This window comes from Mytilus californianus, unplaced genomic scaffold (genome assembly GCF_021869535.1).
Source record: "Mytilus californianus isolate M0D057914Y unplaced genomic scaffold, xbMytCali1.0.p SCAF_8, whole genome shotgun sequence".
NCBI classification, from domain to species: domain Eukaryota; kingdom Metazoa; phylum Mollusca; class Bivalvia; order Mytilida; family Mytilidae; genus Mytilus; species Mytilus californianus.
In genome coordinates, this window is record NW_026262734.1 from 86214850 (window position 1) to 86236243 (window position 21394).

A 21394-nucleotide genomic window follows, 5' to 3' on the forward strand; every position below is an offset into this window, starting at 1 on the left:
GTATACATGTAGAAATAAGCAGAAAACGATTTCACCTATTTCTACCTTCGCCATATTGGGATCGTGGTAACTGCAGTTACCATGACCAGTTAAACACCAGTGTGTATGAAGTCTGTCTCATAAGAATAAAGGAACATTTAGGCAAAAAGAGTAGCATACTGGTATTATAAAAAAAAGTATTTTTGGGGTAGGGAATGTTAACAGGGTAAAGAAAAAGATGACACGTTCTTTTGTAGATCAGTAACAGTTTTAAAACAGTTGGCTTAAATATTCTTTATATTAGAAATCATATAAAATATAAGGTTTTTTAAATACATCAACTATAACAAACAAGACAAAAGTTTATAATTTCTAAATTTTTGTCTGACGTTCGTTTACAAGACATGTTTAAAAATTAAAAGGATATAAGACTTTAGTTCTTCCATTAAAACCAAATTTATATTTTGGTAACTACAATAAGCAACAAATCTGAATTTGCTAATCAGGATGCTATCGTTTAGCAAGACATTTCTAATAGGCAAATTGAAATATAAAAGCTTATTTCAAATGAACATTAAGATTAAACACTGGTTACAAGATAACACCAACGCCTGTCTTTACATTTAAATTTAGTATGTCCTTCCTCAATAATTTACTTCCGGCAAACTATCAAATGTTCAAAAACTTTTTTTAGGCAAACTTTCTATTGGTCAATACTTTTTACTTTAGACAAACTTTCTATTGTTCTCCGGACGGATTCTTTGTAGTCGTATAAAGGTTTGTAACCAAACAACGTTTTCGCCTTCTCATATGTTACATAGAAAGTTGTATTGACAAAATTAATTACATTAGGCGATAACTGAAAATTTGCCTTTTTAAACGGACTGATTATAAGTAAGCAAAAATATATGAAATGGAGTACAGCACACACGAAGCGATGCGACAAATGCCATGACGAAATACCAATATTTTCGCCTATGTACGGTTTTCGATATTCGATATGTGTCTGTGGTGGGGAATCGTCAACTGCAAAAAAATACTGTCCTCCAAGCTTTTCATTGTTTTGCAATGACTGATACGCTTTGACAAACATCATAGCAACATTTCCAACATAACTGTATTGTAGTTTTGCCTCCATGGCTCCCATTACACGATAGTATATTCCATTTCTCACTGATCTGTTACGAGAAATTTTATTTGTTGGATCAAGCTCACCATACATCCCGGGAGGTAAAATACCAATAGTTCTAAGAACATTACCTGAAAGATAAGAAAGTAAATAGTGTAAAGAATCATATCATCGCATGCTATGTCTTGATTCAATCGATTGATTGTTGGAATTTTACGCATCAGATAAAGGTATTTGTGAGGCGTTTGCATGAATTTTCAAAATGAGTCGTGTGGGATAAAAGAAAAAGAGGGGGTATATACGGTAGTTTGGTAGCTAAGGAAAATTAGCGCTTAACGTCGTCCCTAATGACCCTCGAATTCATCAGTGATGCTGCGGGTTACTTCGCAGCCGATGAAACATGGTACAAAGACTATCCATTGCAGCTATACGTTTTAGACTCTTGAAGATGATGTTGTTCGAAGGAGAATTTGTTCAAAGAGAAGCTGAAGACTTAAATCGTAACGATTGTCATGTAAGAAAGTAGTTACCATCTTATATTCTGAAAGAACATACAAGAAGCATAATTTAGAATATTATGTTTCACGTAAGATTGCGCTTTTGCATGATAGCCTTTGTAAAGTAGAATACTATTGACTGCAGAATATTCATTGAACAACAGTTTAAAGTAGGAGGAACTACAAAGTACGTTAGTTTTTTTAGTTTTTTTTTTGCGGTGCTTGATGTGTGAATACGCATACAAAAAGGATTTATTTTATGTGTTAAGCTTTATGTCGAATGACAAATATTTGATGCAAATTTAGAAATATATAGAAGATCCACTCGTGGATGTATAAAAACGCAATCATGTCCTATTGTCCTAGGTTAGGGGTAGGTTGAGCACTTGCAAACATGTTTACCCCCGCCATAGTATATAGGTGACTGTTCCAAGCCAGGAATCTATCATTCAGGGGTTGTTGTTGGTTGCTTTCTGTCATATTGTTTATTGGTTATTATTTTGAACACATATCAGGCCGCACATTTCCCCGTATTGATTCTTTTACATTTTGTCATGTCGTAGAACTTAACGGTATGTGTTTTGCTGATTGATGACGGCCGTACTGTGACCTATAATTAATTACATCGTAATTTAGTTTCTGGTGGATGTCTCTTAATCGAATATCTAATTTCTGCGAAGTGACACGCCATGTACGGACTCTTCAGTGAAAGTGTTGCAATGGTGGGTTTTCTAACGTGCAACTGTGTGATATTTCAACTAGGCATCGATACCTGTATCTTGGCATTGTACAAGGTCATGTCTTTCTCTGACTGCTTTACACTAAATCCATTGGATATTTTAGTCTTAGATGCATGATTTTTTATTAGTTTTTATTGGCTTTGAACTAGCTGTCAGTAACTGAGAGTACTCTCAGATCTGTACTTAGTGTCTTTGTGTTGTGGGGATGTATAAGTACCCTGCCACGTCCACTCTGTATTTCTGTTTTTTATCGATCTGATGAGTTAAGTCCTTTTCAACTGATTTTTATAGTTTGTTTTTATGTGGTACTGTTACACCACTGACCCAGGTTAGGGGAGGGTTGGCGCGTCTTCAAACTAGTTAAACCCCGCCACATTCTGTATGTGCCGGTCCAAAGTCAGGAGCCTGTAATTCAGTGGTTGTCGTTTGTTGCTGTATCTCATATTTGTTTTTTCGCTCATTATTTTGTACATAAATGGGTCCGTTAGTTTTCTCGGTTGAATTGTTTTACATTAGTTATTTCGGGGCCTTTTATAGCTGACTATGCGGTATGGTTTTTACTCATTGGTGACCTATAGTTGTTTATTTCTGTGTCATTTGGTCTCTTGTGGAGAGTTGTCTCATTGGCAATCATACCACATCTTCCTATTTTTATGGTAACAGTTTTTGTCCCCGCTTACATCAAACTTTAAAGCTGTAAATTGATAACCCCGCACAAACAAGCCACTCTTAGCATGCGTAGTCTAGATTCAGCCAATTTCTATACCGTATTAACGTGGTCAAAATTAGTGAACGTTGGAATAAAGCAAACATTTTGTTTTATTGTTTTCTAAGTGGCACCTCCTGCACCTGGCTAGGGTGTTCCGATTCCGACTGACAATGACATATATCTTGCACAACCAAAACGGTTAGTTTTATTGCGGGACGGGTGAAGCCTATTTGACCTTATATGTATACCCAAAACGACCTCTGACATTTTATTATAAATGTTCACAGTTTTCAGTGGTATATTCGATCTTCAATATGCAAATGTTTATTTTAAAGTTGAGTTGATAAGAAATAATGCATTTTAATTTAATAATTTTCTTACTCGCGGGCTGTCCTTTTGATATTCGATCAATATTTGTTCCAGCTAATTAGCCTCCGTTTACAGTTTGTTACACTTTTATGATTTTTTTTTTTTGTAATTCATTGCACAAAATTGCTTTTACTACCAATATACTTCTCACCATTTTTCAAAGTTGATCCATTTTCATTTATAACTATCTCCAGAGCTTTCCGTTTTGTTTCTCCGTAATGTCCATGTGAACATATCTTTGGAAATGTAACCGATGTTTCTGTTCCGTTCCGAACAGCATCGTACCCATAAAATGATCCTAATGTACCACAATATATCAAGTACTGTACGTTTTGTTCTGTGCACGCTCTAATTATATTTTGTGTACCTACAAAACGCATAAGACAATTGACATAAGACAACCATCTAGTGGTTACTGACTTGGTAAGACAACTGAATATGTGGTAGGGTTGAGCTAAAATATACTTGTTTTTTTGTCGATCCTTTGATTTTGTAAGATCGAATTTGTTTGTTTTTATAGATCCAGAGATCGACATTTTAATAATCGTACACGGTACAACTTGTTAAGAGCTGTAGATTTAGTATGTAAATTATGTTTTGTTTAGTGTAGAAAATAGTACAAAATGTATATTGACTGCTTGATGTTTTTGTCTCTGTTGGTTTTATTTAAGATTGCTGTTACAGACGTAAGCTATTACCAAATGTAATTTGTGCGTATATACTGTATACTCAGGTGAATTTGGGTCTGTAATTAGTTATAAGGTGAATTGAAGCTCGAGTCAATGTAGTACTTTCTTTGAGATATTATTGTGTCTGGGAGAAACAAATGGTGCCCCTGCAGATGCAAAGTGTTATTTAAAAATACACAAAGTTGAGCATGGGAGCACATACGTCTAATGTTCACTGTAGGAGGAGTTATCTGGAAATGCTATGTACCTCTTATGCCAGTATATACTCCAAAAATGACAAAGTCCAACTATCTCCCAAAAGAGCAAATATCAATAAAAATCAAAACCCTGACCTCATGCACACCTTCAATATATGTACAAATAGCAAGCATAGTAATAACTTCCTAGCATTCAAACTGTAGGAGGAGTTATCTGGAATAACTATATAACCATAATGGGACGGACGGACGGAAGGACGGACGGACAAGGGTAAAACAATATGCCCCCAATTTTTAGTTGCGGGGGCATAAAATTCAAAAGCCACGTAAGGTAACAAGTCTTATATAAATAATTATGAGAAGATGTGATATAATTGCCAATGAGACAACTCTCCACCAGAGACAAAATGACATAGAAATTAACACCTATAGGTCACAGTACGGCCTTGAACAATGAGCAAACCCCATACCGCATATTCAGCTATAAAAGGCCCCGAAATGACAATTCAAATAAGAAAACTAACGGCCTGATTTAAGTAAAAAATAATTAACTTTAATAAGCACAAATTACACCCATAAGAGGGTCAAAGGCATAACAATTACATGTATGAACAACAGTATAATGATGACATTTACATTCACATCAAATAAAACAAAATAATAAACACACAACACAACAAATGACCTCAAGTGCCCCCTGTTCTCATTCCACAGACTGTTTAATAAAGGAGTCCAAAGATTTCACTTGCTGACTAGTAGTTGGATTTAGAATATATTTCATTTTGTTATCAGAAACATCTTTGTATTGGGCTCTTAAATCGTCTTAAATCTTGATTTATTTTACATAATAAAAACAAATGGGATTCGTCATCCAGAATATTGCACTTATTACAAAGTCTTTGAGGGCGTGGAATATTTTTATTTATTTCAGTTCAATAGCGAGGGCATGATCACTAATTCTAAATTTACATATAAGTTTTCTTGTATCAAGATAAGGGTATGTCAAATAAAATTCTTGTTTATATTCAGTTTTTATATGCTTAAACAAAAGACGTTTACTATTTTGGTCAAATAATGAACGAAACACAAATAAAAAATTATGATATACAGCAACAAACGACAACCACTGAATTACAGGCTCCTGACTTGGGACAGCACATTCAGAATGAGGCGGGATTAAACATGTTAGCGGTTGGTCTATTTTCTAACCTGACACTTCTGTACGCGTACACGTATTTTCTTCATTCATCCCATACAAATTATAATCTTGTTAAACATATACCTTTCACATTAACAGCATACATAGATTTGTCGTCAGGAATTAAGGAAACATCTATTTTTGACGCTAGATGGAACACAGCATCGACACCTTTACAAGCTCGTGTGACTGAGTCTGCATCCCGTATGTCTCCAATAATTGACGTTATCGTCTTATCACAGTCATATTCTGAAACAAACAAATCAGACAAGGCCTCTTGTTATTAATGTATCTGTAATAACATTCACTACAAAAAGAAGACAACAACCAGGTTACCGTTAGGTTATTGTTTTATTCTGTCGACATGTTGGAGGGTGTGGCTGGGGGTTTACAGAATAGGGAATAATGGGCAAAAAATAAAGAGAAAAATGAGATGCTAAAATATAAAGAATAGAGAATAATGTGCAAAAAGTATAAAGAACTATAGAGAAAATGGCAAAAAAATTAAAGAATGCAGAAATGAAGGACCCACATCCAGACGCTCATGTTTCGCCGCTAGTGCGGCGTCCTCGGGATAATAATACATAGTTTTGGTTATTTAAAGTACAATAATGGCGGTTTATTTTAATTGTGACTTGATAGTGATGGAAATTATAAATTAAATGTATTATGTATAAATTAATATTCTTAATTTTTATAGAGAGTTAATATAAATAAAATATGAAACAAATGTCAATCCTTGCTTATTCTAAATATTGCATATATGGCGTTGTTGTGGATCTTGTTTTTATCTGTATCTTCCTCCGAATTTGTAATTGCGGTGCATGGGTCTTGTTCATCATCTTCATCGGATGATAAAAGGGGGTCATGTTCTAAAATTGTCGTGGGGCATGGGTTCTTTTTCTGTTTCTTCTGCTTCATTCTGTTTTGCGGCTTTATCTCCTTGAATTGAATTACACTTGAGGATTGATTCTGGTCCTTGCTTTCGGAGATGGGATCAACTTTTGAGTACTTTCGCCATTTCCCGTGGGGTTTTCTGTTAAATAATAAGATCTTCTGCGTATTCTATATCATGCTTTAATTTTAAGTGCCGCACGGCGAGGTCTTTTCTAAGAAATTTGGACTGGCACCATTGATAGCAATATTCTGTAAGTGTTGTTCCGTGAAAAACATTATAGTGTCTTCTCATGGATCGTAGGCTTTTGATTTTTTTACTACATTTGGTACAATAAATGTCGAAGGTTCTGTAGGTCTTTTCCGGGGGGTTGGGGTGGGGTAGTCTTTGTATTTGCCATAGTATTATACCCGGAAATTTAAACCATGTAATAACATTTGTTTATTAAATTCCCTGAAGTAGTCGTATTTTTAATTTTTGTACGGTTTTCATCTGTATCTTTCTCCGCTTTTGTAATTGCATTACGGTGCAGGGGTGCATCGGATGATAAAAAGTGGTCTTCTTCTAAAATTTTCGTGGGGCCTAGCTTTCGGGGATGGGATCCACTTTTGAATTATCTCTGTCATTTCCCGTGGGGTTTTCTGTTGGATAATAAGATCTGCGTATTCCATATCACGTTTTAATTTTATGTGCCGCTTGGCGATGTCTTTTTTGAGAAATTTGGACTGGCAACATTGACAACAATATTCTGTAAGTGTTGCTCCGTGAAACACATTGTAGTGTCTTCAAATGGATTGTAGGCTTTTGATTTTTTTGCTACATTTGGTACAATAAATGTTAATAGGTTCTGTGGGTCTTTTCCGGGGAGTAATCTTTGTATTTGCCATGGTATTACACCAGAAGATTTAAACAATATAATTACATTTGTTTGTTTGATTCACAGAAGCAGTCGCATTTTGGGTAGAAAACCATGCAACAAAAAACGAGATGGATAAGGTCATCTTGGTGTGTTGACGATTAAATCACTACAAAAGTCTAAAAGTCTGAAAAGACAAATTTTTGTCTGAATTTGCATGAATTTTTACTTGATATGTCTCGACACATTCTCGAAAGTCTCAAAGATGTCTGAATATATCTTGACACATTCTTGGCGGTCTTAAAGATGTCTTAATATGTCTTGACACTATCTCGACAGTATAAATTTCGTCTGAATTGTGTATTGACACATTCCTGACAGTCTAAACACTTTCTTATGCTGTTTTATTCTCATTTCAATAACCTCTAAAATAAGCTTAGAAGAATTAGGATACAATAATACATTGCTAATAATAAAAAACAACATTTTGGAACAATAATTGTTTTTATTATACTTCACGTTAAAATGCCATATTTTGATTGGCTAATACGAGGGTGTTAATTTACTCCTTTACCCTTCATGGAGACGCTTGATCAAGTGTGCGCTTTATTAAATACAACTCTATCCTATGGCAAATAATTTATTACCCTTCACGGAGACGCTTGATCAAGTGTGCGCTTTATTAAATACGACTCTATCCTATGGCAAATACTCTTATTATCCTTCACGAAGACGCTTGATCAAGTGTGCGCTTTATTAAATACGGATGGTTGTTATGTACAAGACGTCATAGTTTATTACTTTGAATTTAATCGACAGTAATAACAGAACATTCAGCATAATAAATTAAATAACACATATCTGAGAGGGTGATAGAGCAGATTGTTATCCCTCGAAAAGACATTGTCAACCTTGGCTTCGCCTCAGTTGGCAATGTTATCTCGGGGTAACAATCTGCTCTATCACCCTCTCAGCTATGTGTTATTTATATAATTTACTATGTTTACATTGAATATTATGCATGAAAAATGAAATATATCTACAGTATGATTTATTTCAATCATTTAGCACGTATTTATAATATTTATAAATCAACATTTGTAATTATTTACAAACCCACATTTAAAGTGGTTTAAATTATAATACTCACATTTGTATTTGTAAATATTTCCATTCTCAAATTTGTATTTATAAAAAAATTATGTAACTTGAAATAACAGTATATTCTATAAAGAGAAATAAGACAAAATATAAATCATATATATTGGTCATGATTTGGAAATCTCAGAATTGTCAAGTAAATTCAAGACACAATTCAAAATGTTCAAAATATGTCAAACCATACTGAGAAAAAAAAATGTCGAGAACCTGTCAAGAAATTTTAAGACCGTATTCAGAATGTAGAGAATATGTCGAGTAAATTTCAAACATATTTAATATAAGTCAGAATTTGTCAAGAAAAATTAAGACATAAGTCATACTTTTTGAAAATGTCGAGTAATGGTCATGCAAATCAAGACAAAAAATTGTCTTTTCAGATTTTTGTAGTGAATCGAACGGGGAATTTTGAAATATAAAACTAGAGGCTTTAAAGAGCCTGTGTCGCTCACCTTGGTCTATGTGCATATTAAGCAAAGGAGTCAGATGTATTCTTGACAAAATTGTGTTTTGGTGATGGTGACGTGTTTGTAGATCTTACTTTACTGAACATTCTTGCTGCTTACAATTTAATTTATCTCTATCTATAATGAACTTGGCCCAGTAGTTACAGTGGAAAATATTTTGTAAAAATTTACAAAAATTTACAAAATTTATGCAAAATGTAAAAAATTGACTACAAAGGGCAAAAACTCCTTAAGGGGTCAATTGACAATTTTGGTCATTTGACTTATTTGTAGATCTAACTTTGCTGTACATTATTGCTGTTTACAGTTTATCTCTATCTATAATAATATTCAAGATAATAACCAAAAGCTGCAAAATTTTCTTAAAATTACCAATTCAGGGGCAGCAACCCAACAACGTGTTGCCTGATTGGTCTGAAAATTTCAGGGCAGATAGATCTTGACCTAATGAACAATTTTATCATCGTCAGATTTGCTCTTAATGCTTTGGTTTCAGAGATATGAGCCAAAAACTGCATTTTACCCTATGTACTATTTTTTAGCCATGTCGGCCATCTTGGTTCGCGGGCTGGGTCATCGGACACATTTTTTAAACTAGATACCGTAATGATGATTGTGGACAAGTTTGGTTAAATTTGTCTTAGTAGTTTCAGAGGAGAAGATTTTTGTAAAAGATTGCAAAAATTTACGAAAAATGGTTAAAAATTGACTATAAAGGGCAATAACTCCTCAAGGGGTCAATTAACAATTTGGTCATTTGACTTATTTGTAGATCTTACTTTGCTGTACATTATTGCTGTTTACAGTTTATCTCTATCTATAATAATATTCAAGATAATAACCAAAAGCTGCAAAATTTTCTTAAAATTACCAATTCAGGGGCAGCAACCCAACAACGTGTTGCCTGATTGGTCTGAAAATTGCAGGGCAGATAAATCTTGACCTAATGAACAATTTTATCCCAGCAGATTTGCTCTAAATGCTTTGGTGTCAGAGATATGAGCCAAAAACTGCATTTTACCCTATGTACTATTTTTTAGCCATGTCGGCCATCTTGGTTCGCGGGCGAGGTCATCGGACACATTTTTTAAACTAGATACCCTAATGATGATTGTGGACAAGTTTGGTTAAATTTGTCTTTGTAGTTTCAGAGGAGAAGAATTTTGTAAAACATTACAAAAATTTACGAAAAATGGTTAAAAATTGACTACAAAGGGCAAAAACTCCTTAAGGGGTCAATTGACAATTTTGGTCATTTGACTTATTTGTAGATCTTACTTTGCTGTACATTATTGCTGTTTACAGTTTATCTCTATCTATAATAATATTCAAGATAATAACCAAAAGCTGCAAAATTTTCTTAAAATTACCAATTCAGGGGCAGCAACCCAACAACGTGTTGCCTGATTGGTCTGAAAATTTCAGGGCAGATAGATCTTGACCTAATGAACAATTTTATCATCGTCAGATTTGCTCTAAATGCTTTGGTTTCAGAGATATGAGCCAAAAACTGCATTTTACCCTATGTACTATTTTTTAGCCATGTCGGCCATCTTGGTTCGCGGGCTGGGTCATCGGACACATTTTTTAAACTAGATACCGTAATGATGATTGTGGACAAGTTTGGTTAAATTTGTCTTAGTAGTTTCAGAGGAGAAGATTTTTGTAAAAGATTACAAAAATTTACGAAAAATGGTTAAAAATTGACTATAAAGGGCAATAACTCCTTAAGGGGTCAAATAACAATTTGGTCATTTGACTTATTTGTAGATCTTACTTTGCTGTACATTATTGCTGTTTACAGTTTATCTCTATCTATAATAATATTCAAGATAATAACCAAAAGCTGCAAAATTTTCTTAAAATTACCAATTCAGGGGCAGCAACCCAACAACGTGTTGCCTGATTTGTCTGAAAATTTCAGGGCAGATAAATCTTGACCTAATGAACAATTTTATCCCAGCAGATTTGCTCTAAATGCTTTGGTGTCAGAGATATGAGCCAAAAACTGCATTTTACCCTATGTACTATTTTTTAGCCATGTCGGCCATCTTGGTTCGCGGGCGAGGTCATCGGACACATTTTTTAAACTAGATACCCTAATGATGATTGTGGACAAGTTTGGTTAAATTTGTCTTTGTAGTTTCAGAGGAGAAGAATTTTGTAAAACATTACAAAAATTTACGAAAAATGGTTAAAAATTGACTATAAAGGGCAATAAATCCTTAAGGGGTCAATTGACAATTTGGTCATTTGACTTATTTGTAGATCTTACTTTGCTGTACATTATTGCTGTTTACAGTTTATCTCTATCTATAATAATATTCAAGATAATAACCAAAAGCTGCAAAATTTTCTTAAAATTACCAATTCAGGGGCAGCAACCCAACAACGTGTTGCCTGATTGGTCTGAAAATTTCAGGGCAGATAGATCTTGACCTAATGAACAATTTTATCCTCGTCAGATTTGCTCTAAATGCTTTGGTTTCAGAGAGATGAGCCAAAAACTGCATTTTACCCTATGTACTATTTTTTAGCCATGTCGGCCATCTTGGTTCGCGGGCTGGGTCATCGGACACATTTTTTAAACTAGATACCCTAATGATGATTGTGGACAAGTTTGGTTAAATTTGTCCTAGTAGTTTCAGAGGAGAAGATTTTTGTAAAAGATTACAAAAATTTACGAAAAAAGGTTAAAAATTGACTATGAAGGGCAATAACTCCTTAAGGGGTCAATTGACAATTTTTGTCATTTGACTTATTTGTAGATCTTACTTTGCTGTACATTATTGCTGTTTACAGTTTATCTCTATCTATAATAATATTCAAGATAATAACCAAAAGCTGCAAAATTTTCTTAAAATTACCAATTCAGGGGCAGCAACCCAACAACGTGTTGCCTGATTGGTCTGAAAATTTCAGGGCAGATAGATCTTGACCTAATGAACAATTTTATCCTCGTCAGATTTGCTCTAAATGCTTTGGTTTCAGAGAGATGAGCCAAAAACTGCATTTTACCCTATGTACTATTTTTTAGCCATGTCGGCCATCTTGGTTCGCGGGCTGGGTCATCGGACACATTTTTTAAACTAGATACCCTAATGATGATTGTGGACAAGTTTGGTTAAATTTGTCCTAGTAGTTTCAGAGGAGAAGATTTTTGTAAAAGATTACAAAAATTTACGAAAAAAGGTTAAAAATTGACTATAAAGGGCAATAACTCCTTAAGGGGTCAATTGACAATTTTTGTCATTTGACTTATTTGTAGATCTTACTTTGCTGTACATTATTGCTGTTTACAGTTTATCTCTATCTATAATAATATTCAAGATAATAACCAAAAGCTGCAAAATTTTCTTAAAATTACCAATTCAGGGGCAGCAACCCAACAACGTGTTGCCTGATTGGTCTGAAAATTTCAGGGCAGATAGATCTTCACCTAATGAACAATTTTATTCTCGTCAGATTTGCTCTAAATGCTTTGGTTTCAGAGATATGAGCCAAAAACTGCATTTTACCCTATGTACTATTTTTTAGCCATGTCGGCCATCTTGGTTCGCGGGCGAGGTCATCGGACACATTTTTTAAACTAGATACCCTAATGATGATTGTGGACAAGTTTGGTTAAATTTGTCTTTGTAGTTTCAGAGGAGAAGAATTTTGTAAAACATTACAAAAATTTACGAAAAATGGTTAAAAATTGACTATAAAGGGCAATAAATCCTTAAGGGGTCAATTGACAATTTGGTCATTTGACTTATTTGTAGATCTTACTTTGCTGTACATTATTGCTGTTTACAGTTTATCTCTATCTATAATAATATTCAAGATAATAACCAAAAGCTGCAAAATTTTCTTAAAATTACCAATTCAGGGGCAGCAACCCAACAACGTGTTGCCTGATTGGTCTGAAAATTTCAGGGCAGATAGATCCTGACCTAATGAACAATTTTATCCTAGTCAGATTTGCTCTAAATGCTTTGGTTTCAGAGATATGAGCCAAAAACTGCATTTTACCCTATGTACTATTTTTTAGCCATGTCGGCCATCTTGGTTCGCGGGCTGGGTCATCGGACACATTTTTTAAACTAGATACCGTAATGATGATTGTGGACAAGTTTGGTTAAATTTGTCTTAGTAGTTTCAGAGGAGAAGATTTTTGTAAAAGATTACAAAAATTTACGAAAAATGGTTAAAAATTGACTATAAAGGGCAATAACTCCTTAAGGGGTCAAATAACAATTTGGTCATTTGACTTATTTGTAGATCTTACTTTGCTGTACATTATTGCTGTTTACAGTTTATCTCTATCTATAATAATATTCAAGATAATAACCAAAAGCTGCAAAATTTTCTTAAAATTACCAATTCAGGGGCAGCAACCCAACAACGTGTTGCCTGATTTGTCTGAAAATTTCAGGGCAGATAAATCTTGACCTAATGAACAATTTTATCCCAGCAGATTTGCTCTAAATGCTTTGGTGTCAGAGATATGAGCCAAAAACTGCATTTTACCCTATGTACTATTTTTTAGCCATGTCGGCCATCTTGGTTCGCGGGCGAGGTCATCGGACACATTTTTTAAACTAGATACCCTAATGATGATTGTGGACAAGTTTGGTTAAATTTGTCTTTGTAGTTTCAGAGGAGAAGAATTTTGTAAAACATTACAAAAATTTACGAAAAATGGTTAAAAATTGACTATAAAGGGCAATAAATCCTTAAGGGGTCAATTGACAATTTGGTCATTTGACTTATTTGTAGATCTTACTTTGCTGTACATTATTGCTGTTTACAGTTTATCTCTATCTATAATAATATTCAAGATAATAACCAAAAGCTGCAAAATTTTCTTAAAATTACCAATTCAGGGGCAGCAACCCAACAACGTGTTGCCTGATTGGTCTGAAAATTTCAGGGCAGATAGATCTTGACCTAATGAACAATTTTATTCTCGTCAGATTTGCTCTAAATGCTTTGGTTTCAGAGAGATGAGCCAAAAACTGCATTTTACCCTATGTACTATTTTTTAGCCATGTCGGCCATCTTGGTTCGCGGGCTGGGTCATCGGACATATTTTTTAAACTAGATACCCTAATGATGATTGTGGACAAGTTTGGTTAAATTTGTCTTAGTAGTTTCAGAGGAGAAGATTTTTGTAAAAGATTACAAAAATTTACGAAAAATGGTTAAAAATTGACTATGAAGGGCAATAACTCCTTAAGGGGTCAATTGACAATTTTTGTCATTTGACTTATTTGTAGATCTTACTTTGCTGTACATTATTGCTGTTTACAGTTTATCTCTATCTATAATAATATTCAAGATAATAACCAAAAGCTGCAAAATTTTCTTAAAATTACCAATTCAGGGGCAGCAACCCAACAACGTGTTGCCTGATTGGTCTGAAAATTTCAGGGCAGATAGATCTTGACCTAATGAACAATTTTATCCTCGTCAGATTTGCTCTAAATGCTTTGGTTTCAGAGAGATGAGCCAAAAACTGCATTTTACCCTATGTACTATTTTTTAGCCATGTCGGCCATCTTGGTTCGCGGGCTGGGTCATCGGACACATTTTTTAAACTAGATACCCTAATGATGATTGTGGACAAGTTTGGTTAAATTTGTCCTAGTAGTTTCAGAGGAGAAGATTTTTGTAAAAGATTACAAAAATTTACGAAAAAAGGTTAAAAATTGACTATAAAGGGCAATAACTCCTTAAGGGGTCAATTGACAATTTTTGTCATTTGACTTATTTGTAGATCTTACTTTGCTGTACATTATTGCTGTTTACAGTTTATCTCTATCTATAATAATATTCAAGATAATAACCAAAAGCTGCAAAATTTTCTTAAAATTACCAATTCAGGGGCAGCAACCCAACAACGTGTTGCCTGATTGGTCTGAAAATTTCAGGGCAGATAGATCTTCACCTAATGAACAATTTTATTCTCGTCAGATTTGCTCTAAATGCTTTGGTTTCAGAGATATGAGCCAAAAACTGCATTTTACCCTATGTACTATTTTTTAGCCATGTCGGCCATCTTGGTTCGCGGGCGAGGTCATCGGACACATTTTTTAAACTAGATACCCTAATGATGATTGTGGACAAGTTTGGTTAAATTTGTCTTTGTAGTTTCAGAGGAGAAGAATTTTGTAAAACATTACAAAAATTTACGAAAAATGGTTAAAAATTGACTATAAAGGGCAATAAATCCTTAAGGGGTCAATTGACAATTTGGTCATTTGACTTATTTGTAGATCTTACTTTGCTGTACATTATTGCTGTTTACAGTTTATCTCTATCTATAATAATATTCAAGATAATAACCAAAAGCTGCAAAATTTTCTTAAAATTACCAATTCAGGGGCAGCAACCCAACAACGTGTTGCCTGATTTGTCTGAAAATTTCAGGGCAGATAAATCTTGACCTAATGAACAATTTTATCCCATCAGATTTGCTCTAAATGCTTTGGTGTCAGAGATATGAGCCAAAAACTGCATTTTACCCTATGTACTATTTTTTAGCCATGTCGGCCATCTTGGTTCGCGGGCGAGGTCATCGGACACATTTTTTAAACTAGATACCCTAATGATGATTGTGGACAAGTTTGGTTAAATTTGTCTTTGTAGTTTCAGAGGAGAAGAATTTTGTAAAACATTACAAAAATTTACGAAAAATGGTTAAAAATTGACTATAAAGGGCAATAAATCCTTAAGGGGTCAATTGACAATTTGGTCATTTGACTTATTTGTAGATCTTACTTTGCTGTACATTATTGCTGTTTACAGTTTATCTCTATCTATAATAATATTCAAGATAATAACCAAAAGCTGCAAAATTTTCTTAAAATTACCAATTCAGGGGCAGCAACCCAACAACGTGTTGCCTGATTGGTCTGAAAATTTCAGGGCAGATAGATCTTGACCTAATGAACAATTTTATTCTCGTCAGATTTGCTCTAAATGCTTTGGTTTCAGAGAGATGAGCCAAAAACTGCATTTTACCCTATGTACTATTTTTTAGCCATGTCGGCCATCTTGGTTCGCGGGCTGGGTCATCGGACACATTTTTTAAACTAGATACCCTAATGATGATTGTGGACAAGTTTGGTTAAATTTGTCTTAGTAGTTTCAGAGGAGAAGATTTTTGTAAAAGATTACAAAAATTTACGAAAAATGGTTAAAAATTGACTATGAAGGGCAATAACTCCTTAAGGGGTCAATTGACAATTTTTGTCATTTGACTTATTTGTAGATCTTACTTTGCTGTACATTATTGCTGTTTACAGTTTATCTCTATCTATAATAATATTCAAGATAATAACCAAAAGCTGCAAAATTTTCTTAAAATTACCAATTCAGGGGCAGCAACCCAACAACGTGTTGCCTGATTGGTCTGAAAATTTCAGGGCAGATAGATCTTGACCTAATGAACAATTTTATTCTCGTCAGATTTGCTCTAAATGCTTTGGTTTCAGAGAGATGAGCCAAAAACTGCATTTTACCCTATGTACTATTTTTTAGCCATGTCGGCCATCTTGGTTCGCGGGCTGGGTCATCGGACACATTTTTTAAACTAGATACCCTAATGATGATTGTGGACAAGTTTGGTTAAATTTGTCTTAGTAGTTTCAGAGGAGAAGATTTTTGTAAAAGATTACAAAAATTTACGAAAAATGGTTAAAAATTGACTATGAAGGGCAATAACTCCTTAAGGGGTCAATTGACAATTTTTGTCATTTGACTTATTTGTAGATCTTACTTTGCTGTACATTATTGCTGTTTACAGTTTATCTCTATCTATAATAATATTCAAGATAATAACCAAAAGCTGCAAAATTTTCTTAAAATTACCAATTCAGGGGCAGCAACCCAACAACGTGTTGCCTGATTGGTCTGAAAATTTCAGGGCAGATAGATCTTGACCTAATGAACAATTTTATCCTCGTCAGATTTGCTCTAAATGCTTTGGTTTCAGAGAGATGAGCCAAAAACTGCATTTTACCCTATGTACTATTTTTTAGCCATGTCGGCCATCTTGGTTCGCGGGCTGGGTCATCGGACACATTTTTTAAACTAGATACCCTAATGATGATTGTGGACAAGTTTGGTTAAATTTGTCCTAGTAGTTTCAGAGGAGAAGATTTTTGTAAAAGATTACAAAAATTTACGAAAAAAGGTTAAAAATTGACTATAAAGGGCAATAACTCCTTAAGGGGTCAATTGACAATTTTTGTCATTTGACTTATTTGTAGATCTTACTTTGCTGTACATTATTGCTGTTTACAGTTTATCTCTATCTATAATAATATTCAAGATAATAACCAAAAGCTGCAAAATTTTCTTAAAATTACCAATTCAGGGGCAGCAACCCAACAACGTGTTGCCTGATTGGTCTGAAAATTTCAGGGCAGATAGATCTTCACCTAATGAACAATTTTATTCTCGTCAGATTTGCTCTAAATGCTTTGGTTTCAGAGATATGAGCCAAAAACTGCATTTTACCCTATGTACTATTTTTTAGCCATGTCGGCCATCTTGGTTCGCGGGCGAGGTCATCGGACACATTTTTTAAACTAGATACCCTAATGATGATTGTGGACAAGTTTGGTTAAATTTGTCTTTGTAGTTTCAGAGGAGAAGAATTTTGTAAAACATTACAAAAATTTACGAAAAATGGTTAAAAATTGACTATAAAGGGCAATAAATCCTTAAGGGGTCAATTGACAATTTGGTCATTTGACTTATTTGTAGATCTTACTTTGCTGTACATTATTGCTGTTTACAGTTTATCTCTATCTATAATAATATTCAAGATAATAACCAAAAGCTGCAAAATTTTCTTAAAATTACCAATTCAGAGGCAGCAACCCAACAACGTGTTGCCTGATTGGTCTGAAAATTTCAGGGCAGATAGATCCTGACCTAATGAACAATGTTATCATCGTCAGATTTGCTCTAAATGCTTTGGTTTCAGAGATATGAGCCAAAAACTGCATTTTACCTTATGTACTATTGTTTAGCCATGTCGGCCATCTTGGTTCGCGGGCGGGGTCATCGGACACATTTTTTAAACTAGATACCCTAATGATGATTGTGGACAAGTTTGGTTAAATTTGTCTCAGTAGTTTCAGAGGAGAAGATTTTTGTAAAACATTACAAAAATTTACGAAAAATGGTTAAAAATTGACTATAAAGGGCAATAACTCCTTAAGGGGTCAATTGACAATTTTGGTCATTTGACTTATTTGTAGATCTTACTTTGCTGAACATTATTGCTGTTTACAGTTTATCTCTATCTATAATAATATTCAAGATAATAACCAACTAGAGGCTCTAAAGAGCCTGTGTCGCTCACCTTGGTCTATGTGCATATTAAACAATGGACACAGATGGATTCATGACAAAATTGTGTTTTGGTGATGGTGATGTGTTTGTAGATCTTACTTTACTGAACATTCTTGCTCCTTACTTTTATCTCTATCTATAATGAACTTGGCCCAGTAGTTACAGTGGAAAATATTTTGTAAAAATTTACAAAATTTTACAAAATTTATGAAAATTGTAAAAAATTTACTATAAAGGGCAATAACTCCTTAAGGGGTCAATTGACAATTTTGGTCATTTGACTTATTTGTAGATCTAACTGTGCTGTACATTATTGCTGTTTACAGTTTATCTCTATCTATAATAATATTCAAGATAATAACCAAAAGCTGCAAAATTTCCTTAAAATTACCAATTCAGGGGCAGCAACCCAACAACGTGTTGCCTGATTGGTCTGAAAATTTCAGGGCAGATAGATCTTCACCTAATGAACAATTTTATACCATCAGATTTGCTCTAAATGCTTTGGTTTCAGAGATATGAGCCAAAAACTGCATTTTACCCTATGTATTATTTTTTTGCCATGTCGGCCATCTTGGTTTGCGGGCAGGGTCATCGGGCACATTTTTTAAACTAGATACCCTAATGATGATTGTGGACAATTTTGGTTATATTTGTCTTAGTAGTTTCAGAGGAGAAGATTTTTGTAAAAGATTACAAAAATTTACGAAAAATGGTTAAAAATTGACTATAAAGGGCAATAACTCCTTAAGGGGTCAACTGACCATTTTGGTCAAGTTGACTTATTTGTAGATCATACTTTGCTAAACATTATTGCTGTTTACAGTTTATCTCTATCTATAATAATATTCAAGATAATAACCAAAAACGGCAAAATTTCCTTAAAATTACCAATTCAGGGGCAGCAACCCAACAACGGGTTGTCCGATTCATCTGAGAATTTCAGGGCAGATAGATCTTGACCTGATAAACAATTTTACCCCATGTCAGATTTGCTCTAAATGCTTTGGTTTCAGAGATATAAGCCAAAATCTACATTTTACCCCTATGTTCTATTTTTAGCCATGGTGGCCATCTTGGTTGGTTGGCGGGGTCATCGGACACATTTTTTAAACTAGATACCCCAATGATGATTGTGGCCAAGTTTGGTCAAATTTGGCCCAGTAGTTTCAGAGGAGAAGATTTTTGTAAAAGTTTACGGACGACGGACGACGGACGCAGGACGACGGACGACGGACGCAAAGTGATGAGAAAAGCTCACTTGACCTTTCAGGTCAGGTGAGCTAAAAACGGCAAAATTTCCTTAAAATTACGAATTCAGGGGCAGCAATCCAGCAACGGGTTGTCTGATTCATCTGAAAATTTCAGGGCAGATAGATCTTGACCTGATGAACATTTTTCCCATGTCAGATTTGCTCTAAATGCTTTGGTTTCAGAGAAATAAGCCAAAAACTGCATTTTACCCCTATGTTCTATTTTTTGGCATGTCGGCCATGTTGGTTGGCAGGCGGGGTCATCGGACACATTTTTTAAACTAGATACCCTAATGATGATTGTGGCCAAGTTTGGTTAAATTTGGCCTAAAGTTTCAGAGGAGAAGATTTTTGTAAAAGTTAACGGACGACGACGACGGACGACGGACGACGGACGCCAAGTAATGAGAAAAGCTCACTTGGCCCTTTGGTCCAGGTGAGCTAAAAAAAAGAAATGCATAATAGGCGAGGAAGTTAAATTAAGCAACTTAGTGATCTTCAAAAATTAAGTAATAGGTATTTTTCACGTGCACAGAGCAAATGCATTTCGCATTCTGACCAGATGTGTCTTCGTATTCATACCTCAAGCGGGACCCCTCATCACCATGGAACTTACTTAAAATCATTTCAAATGGTTGATGTTTGATTGAGAACCAACTTTAAATAAATAGTTCATAGTTTCACAACGGTATGTGTGTACGTAAGTTTAAAACAACATTATGGACCATTTCCGAACATGTGATCAAATTTTTGACGACTCTTAGCTTTAATTTAATGGATTTTGATATATTAGTAGTTCATGTGTATATTTAATCGGAAAATGATTTAAAAGGACATTCCTAACCACAACACTAATCATATATTAGTAAATGTATTAATTGTCTATATGAGATGTGAATCAATTTATTTATTTCGATGCGAAATTGTCAATAAAGTCTTTCAAAACTGTTTTCAACAAAAATGTCATGAGCTTAATAACGTTTTGATGTAGAAATGCAATTTTTAAAAAAATGTAAAGATAATTCGTTTACAAATCTATGTTATTAGCTTCATGAAGGTTCTGATTGAGACCCTGTGAATTAAATATATACAGAGGATATTATATAGTTTTTTTTATCTTTTTCTTATTTACGCTTTAAAATCTCTTTTCTTATTTACGCTTTAAAATCTCTTTTCTTATTTACGCTTTCTTTTAAAAAAATAATATTAAAACAACGCCCATGATACGTACAATACCTAACTCCTTTTTCTTAGCACGTGTTTCTGGGATAACCATCGTATATTTCAAACCCATGCCATTGTATGATGATTCACAAACAATTTATTTATAAATATTGTATCAAAATATATCCTCGAATAAGTACTAAGGTTGACTTAGGTATAAAACTAGTCTTCTTCCGATGTGGTACGAACACCATTGCGTGTGGCGTCCGTTTGGTTGTGCGGGATGTATAAAGGAGTTGGTTCACTAACTCATAATTTTGGCCCTAAAAACCTGAAATTTTTAACTTCGATGATGTTGTGAAAATAATATGAAAACATATGTTAAAATGTCCAATTGTTTCAGTTATAAAAGATTTTTCACCAATTACGTTATTAGTGATGTATATGTGACATCATAAATGTAGGTGAATTTGTGAACGCCTGCTTTTTGGCATGATTTGGTGAAATTTATGTCAGTTTTCTGAAAAATTAAAAGTGGCGCCACCCCTCGCCCACAAATATTTTTGCTGAAATATTTTAAATACTCCATATTCTTTACTTTTCAACCAAAATTTCAATGGGCGAGGTGTGGCGTCACATATGAAATCATGAAATAAGGTCGAAAAAGATGACGAATTTCTAGAAAAATGGACTAAAATGAAATCTATACCTATTTCAGGCTTATATATTTATAATATATG

The 21394-nt window shown here is 34.1% G+C and overlaps 1 protein-coding gene across 1 annotated transcript in view; it reads right to left on the bottom strand.

Annotated features, from left to right (window-relative positions):
• Positions 1–258: 258 nt before the first annotated feature.
• The window catches only part of LOC127710723 (3 beta-hydroxysteroid dehydrogenase type 7-like), a 30405-nt gene continuing 9269 nt past the window's right edge, over positions 259–21394 (bottom strand). The window contains exons 3-5 of the mRNA XM_052216683.1: positions 5592–5756; positions 3575–3790; positions 259–1239 (exon numbers count right to left, since the gene is read on the bottom strand). Coding sequence (XP_052072643.1) covers positions 683–1239; positions 3575–3790; positions 5592–5756 — 938 coding nt within the window. The 3' untranslated portion in view covers positions 259–682. The remainder of the gene's footprint in view (positions 1240–3574; positions 3791–5591; positions 5757–21394) is intronic.